The sequence below is a fragment of the Oncorhynchus clarkii genome, unplaced genomic scaffold (genome assembly GCF_045791955.1).
Source record: "Oncorhynchus clarkii lewisi isolate Uvic-CL-2024 unplaced genomic scaffold, UVic_Ocla_1.0 unplaced_contig_3603_pilon_pilon, whole genome shotgun sequence".
In the NCBI taxonomy this organism is placed as follows: domain Eukaryota; kingdom Metazoa; phylum Chordata; class Actinopteri; order Salmoniformes; family Salmonidae; genus Oncorhynchus; species Oncorhynchus clarkii.
Genome location: NW_027259844.1, coordinates 1 through 8,986, shown reverse-complemented (window position 1 = coordinate 8,986; position 8,986 = coordinate 1). Strand labels below are relative to the sequence as shown.

General features: G+C 43.6%; 1 protein-coding gene across 1 annotated transcript; it reads right to left on the bottom strand.

The window, feature by feature from the left end:
- Positions 1–773: 773 nt before the first annotated feature.
- On the bottom strand, positions 774–2,962 carry LOC139400945 (ferritin, middle subunit). Its single transcript, XM_071145479.1, has 4 exons — positions 2,462–2,962; positions 1,961–2,107; positions 1,603–1,728; positions 774–1,130 (listed from the first exon to the last, which is right to left on the bottom strand). The coding sequence occupies exons 1-4, from the start codon at positions 2,561–2,563 to the stop codon at positions 975–977; spliced, it is 531 nt and encodes a 176-aa protein (XP_071001580.1). The 5' UTR covers positions 2,564–2,962; the 3' UTR covers positions 774–974.
- Positions 2,963–8,986: the final 6,024 nt, after the last annotated feature.

The window sequence follows — 8,986 nt, the reverse complement described above, 5'->3', positions numbered from 1 at the left end:
ATTACCATAAATATGTACTCAATTATTTTACCGTACTTCTTGGTTGTAAATATTGGTGGCAGTTGTGAAAAGTTGCATGTATTGAACATGCCATTGCTGTTTAGACACTTCCCATTGGGCTATTTTCCCCTTTAACCAAGTGGTCTACTTAAAACTCATATGGACACATTAACAATGTCTATCAATATATTTTGTCAGTTAAAGTTAACCTTGCCTGCCAAGTACCAAAATGAAAGTGTTCAGTAAATTACCAGTAGCTTTGCGACCATATGACAGCTCCAATAAGCCCCTTAGGGTGAACGAGAGGCTTGTAGAATTACTATTTGGAATATAGTTCAGAATTTGCTGGAGGGGGAACTATAGAGCATTACCAGATGAAATAAGAGTAAAGATGAATTGTGTCAGTAAATGCAAAACTTTCCATCACTAAAAATAATGCACCATAACAGCTGGCTAACAGGTTTGATTGACCTCTAGGATGTCTAATAAACTTGTGATGCCCATAGTAAAGGTCTACATCAACTGTAGGTAACCATTTTCCTCCTATGGACCTAGTTGACATGGTTCTATTACAAGACAGTGAAGGACACCCTCTGTGGTCAGAGGTAACATCCTTTATAAACCGCATGTTAAACTTCTCCTATTGTTATGATTCTCAGCCACTAGTAGGTCTACAATTGTCACTGGTATGAAGATGCTCAGTAAGAGAGCAAAGAACCTGAATAGACTGATACAACATCCATTACTACAGGTCAACACTTAAAACAACAACCTTTAGTGATAATTTTTTAATTGTTATACAAGAAGCCTTGCCTCCAAAATACAGTAGTGTTGTCAACAGAAACACCAATGCTACAGCTGTGTTGCACTGCAACAGTTTAACACTCCCCTCCCTATAAATGCAAAGCCAGTAGGATCTATCAGAGAAGCCAGGAGTCCTGGTCTGAAGGCCGTAGTCTTGGGATGGAAGTGGTTTAGCTCTGGCCTCCCAGGGTGTGCTTGTCAAACAGGTACTCTGCCATCTTGTTTTTGACAGCATCCATCTTGGTGAGGTTGGTGATGTGGTCTCCCAGCTTCTTAATGGCCTCCACCTGCTCATTCAGGTAATGGGTCTCCAGGAAGTCACACAGCTAAAGAGGGAAAACACAGGTCAGACAAGAGAATGACTACAGACCATTGTAGATACAGTAACACACAAGAGCCTGGTGGTAATGGCATAAGTGCAGATGAGGTGTCTGCAGTAAACATTTTTAACTAGGCAAGTCCGTTAACAAACACTTATTTACAACTGCATTTTAATGTGGAACAATGGGCTTACTGCCTTGTTCAGGGGCAGAACATATTTTTCCCTCGTCAGCTCCGGGATTCAATCCAGCATCCTTTGTTACTAGCCCAAAGCTCTAACCACTAGACAACCTGACGGCCTTTTTGCAAACTTACGCATTAGCTGCATAGTGTGCATCTGTGGACTATTGCGCGAATGTGAAGCAGGTCACAATCCTGTGTCATTAGTTATCAGATCAAACCCCTGATCAATTCCTGAGACAGTACCTGTATTCTATGTGATACATACATGTGATGTGTGGTTTCACCATAACTTACATGGGGGTCAACCTTGTCTGAGGCAATCTTGTGCAGGTCCAGCAGGGCCTGGTTCACATTCTTCTCCAGCTGCAGAGCACACTGCATGGCCTCCAGCCCATTGCCCCACTCATCACGTTCTGGCTTCTACACAGGACAAAGTGAACAGAAGTGTTAAGGACTACTATCAGATGTTACGCTCAGGATAAAGTGAACAGAATTACACCCCTCGCACAGTTTCAGTTCAGTGGTAAAAGGCAGTATGTTTAGGACTACTCCAGGTTCTCTATATAAACTTAGCGCTGGAGACACTTTACTCCATGGAGTAAAGTGACTTATCAGTCTACAATCTGAATGTGTTTGATGTTCAGGGGCTCACCTTGATGTCCTGGAGTAAAATGCGTCCACCTCGCTTGTTCTGGAAGGAGAGTAGCTTGTCGGCGTGCTCCCGCTCCTCGTCGCTGTTCTCCTTGAAGAAATGCGCGAACCCAGGCAGAGCCACGTCGTCACGGGAGAAATAGAAAGCCTGGGTGGATAAACAAAACAGCGTGGTTAGAAGAAAAATATGCCAAACGTGACTCGGCATTCTGTTCTTGTTGTGGAAACGAAACTTGATAAAAGGAATGAATCAGTCTAGTCTGTAGTCGACTTGGTAACCTGCCATTTATCCTGTCAAGGAGTTGTTACGCGCCCTGTCCAAAGTAGGATAGATTCCCGGCTTCATTTGAGAAGAAAACAAACTCAAATATGCACAACAGAGTTTATTGGCTATTAATTATCTAGGCCAATATAATAAAAAGCCAGGTGAAAAAGGGTATTTAGGCCCAGGCATAATAATACAGGTAAATCAACAAAACGGTCATCTTGGTAGACACCTTACCATTGAAGTGTAGGTGTAGGAGGCAAACATCTCCAAGTTGATCATCCGGTTGATGGCAGCTTCGCAATCGTGGTGATAGTTCTGGCGGATCTGAGACTCCATTTTGGCAGATTTTCTTTAATATCTAAAGTAACGGTACAAAAATAGGGTTTATTCGACTATTTCTCTATTATACTTAAAGAAAGTGTTATCAATCCGGAATGTTCGATAATGCGAGACGAAGGCAGAGGAGTTCCGTTCAATCACTGTTGAAGCAAGAACTTCTTCATGCGTCTTCTCAGACTTGTGAACTAGAAGGAGCCTTGTTCGCTCTATTTATTGTTCAAACGGAACGCGTCAGTGAAATCCACCCTCACAGAGCGTAGCCAATCACCTTTAGAAATTCAACAGCAACTAGGCGGGTCATTTGAAGACGTCTTCCCACTCATACACATGACCAGCGGCAAATATTATTTATTCTACTGACAAGAGAGCCGAGTGACCACTCTAACAATGGAAATACATGTACTCAACGAATGAAGACAGTGAAGGTCAGGTGGGACCATTATAGCCAATGATAGGGCAGGTACGCGTGTAGCAACATGCACAACTCAACGTTGTTTTTCTCAAAGTTGCCGGAATGCCACGTGCATCCACATATATCAGTACATTTGTAAAAGCTTAAACATTACGAAACGTATATTCTATCAAAATCCTCAAGTAATTAGAAAAAACGGGCTTCTCTCACGCGGACAGATATTGGGCGGAGTAAAGTCTCTCGCCTTGACCTCTTCATCTCGGTCTATATTTTTTTTGTTGCTGCTTAGTTTATATCAAAGTAACATTTTATTGGAAACAACTAAAGCAGTAGTATCAGCCAAAGGCAACGCTGCAGTGCAGGTCTAACTACAGCGGTTATTGTTGAAAAAAGGTGTGTGTGTTATATCCTTAGAAGAAAATAGGAAGAATTGGAACACTCATTCTAATATTAGGCTAATTGAGAAATAAGCTGAAACATTTTTATGTAATTAATTTCATTATTTTCATTATTCTTTTGGCCAAATTTCATATACACAAATGTAAATTTACAAACAGAAAACCACATTTTCGTACCCTACAAAAAGAAATTGAACTGTATTTTAAGACGGTTAAATGCTCAATGCTCTACTAACAAAAAAGCTGTTAGAATTGTAAGTATATGCATGTCCCTTAAGGTCCTTGTGTAATTGTAATGTGATATTGTACCCCCTAGCTCGATTGTCTATTGTTTGTAATCTATGTATGCTTGTGTTCCCTCATGTGATTTATGTATTGATTTGTTGTTAATAAAACATTTTTTTTATTTTTTAAATAGTCCGCTGCGCCATTCGGGAGCCCTATGAACGGATAGTATGCAGTATGTGCTCCTTAAGTATGTAGTATACAGTATTTTAGTATGGGTATTCGAACACAGCTTAGGTCTACTGGGGCAGTATGCATCAAGCCTATCAGAGTAAGAGTGCCGATTTAGGATCAGTTTTGCCTTTTAGATCACATTGATTAACATTACATTGATGGGGAAGCTCCTCCCCCCAGCCTCCACTGATTTATACAGACCCTGGTCTTTCCTGGCCTAGTATGTAAGATAGTGCCTCTACTCCAATTGTTTGAGAATAGGACCCCCTTTTTCCTAAAAATGTAAACCAAAACAGGCTCTATCTATCAGTTTGTCATAGCTACTATCTAGGTTCATTGTTTGTTGAAAAATTATGAAGCTGCTTCAAATGGGGGTAAGGGTTTTCAACATAGATAATCATTGAAGTATGTGCCTTGCTTTCTGTTACTTTGATCAACTGTTCTAGGCTGAACCTCACTTAATAGCGTAATGATTTTATTATGAGTGCCATCAAAGTTTTGGAGACAATGAGACGAAGCCTCTTCAGACTGTTGGAAGTGGCAGTAGACTCATGCTTAAACCGGTGTTACAAAAAGGGCTGTGACATACTTGGCATTCCTTTTTTTTGCGAAAAGGGACATCACTTTTTGACAAAATTATGTGTCATGCTTAAAGTATAAGTTTGGGTGAGCATGTAACGCAAACGTCTAGCATCCCAAAAGTTGCTTGTAACTCATCACGGACAACTTCAGCTTTTTTGCTAATTATCAACTTTGCAACTATTTACTACTTTTTAGCTACTTTGCAACTACTTAGCATGTTAGCTAACCCTAACCCTTTAACGTAACTCCTAACCTTATTTTAGACGTAACCTTAACCCTTAAGCCCTAACCTAACTAATTTTTAGCCACCTAGCTAACGCTACACCTAGCCATTGAGCTAAAGTTAGCCACAACAAATTGGAATTCGTAACATATCATATGTTTAGCAAATCGTAACATATTGTACAAATTGCAATTCGTAACATATTGTACGAATTACCATTCGTTTATTATAATACCAAATTGATGATGGACAGCCACAAATGAATACATATCATACTAATTGAAGTATTCCCAAATATACTTTTACTATGTTACGTCTACCCCTCCAGGTTGTTCTAAGTGACCTTATTTTAGCAGAATGGCAAACAGGATTAAAATTGGCAAATAATTGTCTTAATTTCTCTATGCAAATCTCTTCTGTAATGTTCAACCCCGAGAACCTGTGTTAAGTTGTTAAAGTCATGACAGGGTCCATCACGTGACCAGCCGCACAAAGTTGTGAACAGTAAGTAATACCGTAAATGATTAACCATTACATAACTCTTTCTATTGAAGTTCTGAAGGGTGACAGTGTTTTTCTTCTTTACTCTTTCCCCCTCCCCCTCTCTCCCTATTGCTCCCTCCCACCAGGGGCGCAACATTGGTTTTAGATGTGGGGGGACATACATATTTATATTTTGGTGGCGTTAAATAAACACTGCAAACAGCCTTCCCGACTGCTCGGAGGGATCCGCATGGTTCAAAAGCACACCGTTGTCTCGCATTTGGATGGACAAAAATGCATGTCCCCCCTGTCCCCAGTCAAATTTGTTCCCCTGCTTATTCCTGTCATAACCTCCTGTTGGTTCTACTACAGTATGGACTGACTCAGGCTCTGCCCTGGCTGTATTTCTGCCTTGTCATTGTGACTCAGCATTCTCAAGCAGAGACGGAAGAGGAAGCAAGACAGCCCACTCCTTCAATTTCCCCAAATGGAAGTCAATTAACTAAGCAGACCACTATCGCATTGTCTGCTTAAGAGTAGCCTCCTTAAGCAGACAGTGGTAAACAGCCTCTGTTAACTATCATTTATCCACCATCGTTGGTCTCAAGGTAGTTCTGTTCTGTTATCACAGTGACAATGGTGGAAGGAGGCGCAGTTTTGTGACTGCAGAAACAGACATGAAGGGTGATGAATGGGTGAAGACCGACTGATACCAGATTTGAAGAAAAGGAAAAAGGGAAGGAGACAACAGCAGGAACATATACACTGCTCAAAAAAATAAAGGGAACACTAAAATATCACATCCTAGATATGAATGAATGGAATATTCTTATTAAATACTTTTTTCTTTACATAGTTGAATGTGCTGACAACAAAATCTAATTTATCAACCCATGGAGGTCTGGATTTGGAGTCACACTCCAAATTAAAGTGGAAAACCACACTACAGGCTGATCCAACTTTGATGTAATGTCCATAAAACAAGTCAAAATGAGGCTCAGTAGTGTGTGTGGCCTCCACATGCCTGTATCAAATCAAATCAAATTTATTTATATAGCCCTTCGTACATCAGCTGATATCTCAAAGTGCTGTACAGAAACCCAGCCTAAAACCCCAAACAGCAAGCAATGCAGGTGTAGAAGCACGGTGGCTAGGAAAAACTCCCTAGAAAGGCCAAAACCTAGGAAGAAACCTAGAGAGGAACCAGGCTATGTGGGGTGGCCAGTCCTCTTCTGGCTGTGCCGGGTGGAGATTATAACAGAACATGGTCAAGATGTTCAAATGTTCATAAATGACCAGCATGGTCGAATAATAATAAGGCAGAACAGTTGAAACTGGAGCAGCAGCACAGTCAAGTGGGCTGGGGACAGCAAGGAGTCATCATGTCAGGTATTCCTGGGGCATGGTCCTAGGGCTCAGGTCCTCCGAGAGAGAGAAAGAAAGAGAGAATTAGAGAGCATATGTGGGATGGCCAGTCCTCTTCTGGCTGTGCCGGGTGGAGATTATAACAGAACATGGCCAAGATGTTCAAATGTTCATAAATGACCAGCATGGTCGAAATAATAATAAGGCAGAACAGTTGAAAGAAACTGGAGCAGCAGCACGGCCAGGTGGACTGGTGACAGCAAGGAGTCATCATGTCAGGTAGTCCTGGGGCATGGTCCTAGGGCTCAGGTCCTCCGAGAGAGAAAGAAAGAATTAGAGAACACACACTTAAATTCACACAGGACACCGAATAGGACAGGAGAAGTACTCCAGATATAACAAACTGACCCTAGCCCCTCGACACATAAACTACTGCAGCATAAATACTGGAGGCTGAGACAGGAGGGGTCAGGAGACACTGTGGCCCCATCCGAGGACACCCCCGGACAGGGCCAAACAGGAAGGATATAACCCCACCCACTTTGCCAAAGCACAGCCCCCACACCACTAGAGGGATATCTTCAACCACCAACTTACCTTCCTGAGACAAGGCTGAGTATAGCCCACAAAGACCTCCGCCACGGCACAACCCAAGGGGGGGGGGGGGGGGCGCCAACCCAGACAGGATGACCACATCAGTGAATCAACCCACTCAGGTGACGCACCCCCTCCAGGGACAGCATGAGAGAGCCCCACTAAGCCAGTGACTCAGCCCCTGTAATAGGGTTAGAGGCAGAGAATCCCAGTGGAAAGAGGGGAACCGGCCCAGCAGAGACAGCAAGGGCGGTTCGTTGCTCCAGAGCCTTTCCGTTCACCCTCCCACTCCTGGGCCAGACTACACTCAATCATATGACCCACTGAAGAGATGAGTCTTCAGTAGAGACTTAAAGGTTGAGACCTCCCTACAACGCCTGGGCATGCTCCTGATGAGGTGGCGGATGGTCTCCTGAGGGATCTCCTCCCAGACCTGTACTAAAGCATCCGCCAACTCCTGGACAGTCTGTGGTGCAACGTGGCGTTGGTGGATGGAGCGAGACATGATGTCCCAGATGTGCTCAATTGGATTCAGGTCTGGGGAACGGGCGGGCCAGTCCATAGCATCAATGCCTTCCTCTTGCAGGAACTGCTGACACACTCCAGCCACATGAGGTCTAGCATTGTCTTGCATTAGGAGGAACCCAGGGCCAACCGCACCAGCATATGGTCACACAAGGGGTCTGAGGATCTCATCTCGGTACCTAATGGCAGTCAGGCTACCTCTGGCGAGCACATGGAGGGCTGTGCGGCCCCCCAAAGAAATGCCACCCCACACCATGACTGACCCACCGCCAAACCGGTCATGCTAGAGGATGTTGCAGGCAGCAGAACGCTCTCCATGGCGTCTCCAGACTGTCACGTCTGTCATGTGCTCAGTGTGAACCTGCTTTCATCTGTGAAGAGCACAGGGCGCCAGTGGCGAATTTGCCAATCTTGGTGTTCTCTGGCAAATGCCAAATGTCCTGCACGGTGTTGGGCTGTAAGCACAACCCCCACCTGTGGACATCGGGCCCTCATACCACCCTCATGGAGTCTGTTTCTGACCGTTTGAGCAGACACATGCACATTTGTGGCCTGCTGGAGGTCATTTTGCAGGCCTCTGGCAGTGCTCCTCCTGCTCCTCCTTGCACAAAGGCGGAGGTAGCGGTCCTGCTGCTGGGTTGTTGCCCTCCTACGGCCTCCTCCACGTCTCCCGATGTACTGGCCTGTCTCCTGGTAGCGCCTCCATGCTCTGGACACTACGCTGACAGACACAGCAAACCTTCTTGCCACAGCTCGCATTGATGTGCCATCCTGGATGAGCTGCACTACCTGAGCCACTTGTGTGGGTTGTAGACTCCGTCTCATGCTACCACTAGAGTGAAAGCACCGCCAGCATTCAAAAGTGACCAAAACATCAGTCAGGAAGCATAGGAACTGAGAAGTGGTCTGTGGTCACCACGTGCAGAACCACTCCTTTATTGGGTGTGTCTTGCTAATTGTCTATAATTTCCACCTGTTTTCTATTCCATTTGCACAACAGCATGTGTAATTTATTGTCAATCAGTGTTGCTTCCTAAGTGGACAGTTTGATTTCACAGAAGTGTGATTGACTTGGAGTTACATTGTGTTGTTTAAGTGTTCCCTTTATTTTTTTGAGCAGTGTACTATACTATGCACCTTATGTAACTTACTAAGGTATTTTTAAATAAATAGCTGTGAATGGTTGTTTCTGGTGAATTGAAGGGAAAATACAACAACTTTCCTGAAAATGTTGTCAATTTAGTCAATCAGAAATCAAATAGCAATATATTTCTGTATTACTTTAAACTGTTTGTCTAACTATAAAAAGAAAGTCACCACCAATGTCAAAACCCATTATTCTATATATGTTCCCTTCATCATGTTTGGGTCGTACATGG

What these genes read in the sequence shown, in the direction of transcription:
- LOC139400945 (XM_071145479.1), bottom strand. Translation starts at nt 2,563, where the DNA reads ATGGAGTCTCAGATCCGCCAGAACTATCACCACGATTGCGAAGCTGCC. An exon ending in CCTACACCTACACTTCAATG is followed by an intron (nt 2,108 to 2,461) that starts GTAAGGTGTCTA and finishes TTATCCACCCAG; the next exon opens with GCTTTCTATTTCTCCCGTGA. An exon ending in CAGACAAGGTTGACCCCCAT is followed by an intron (nt 1,131 to 1,602) that starts GTAAGTTATGGT and finishes TTCCCTCTTTAG; the next exon opens with CTGTGTGACTTCCTGGAGAC.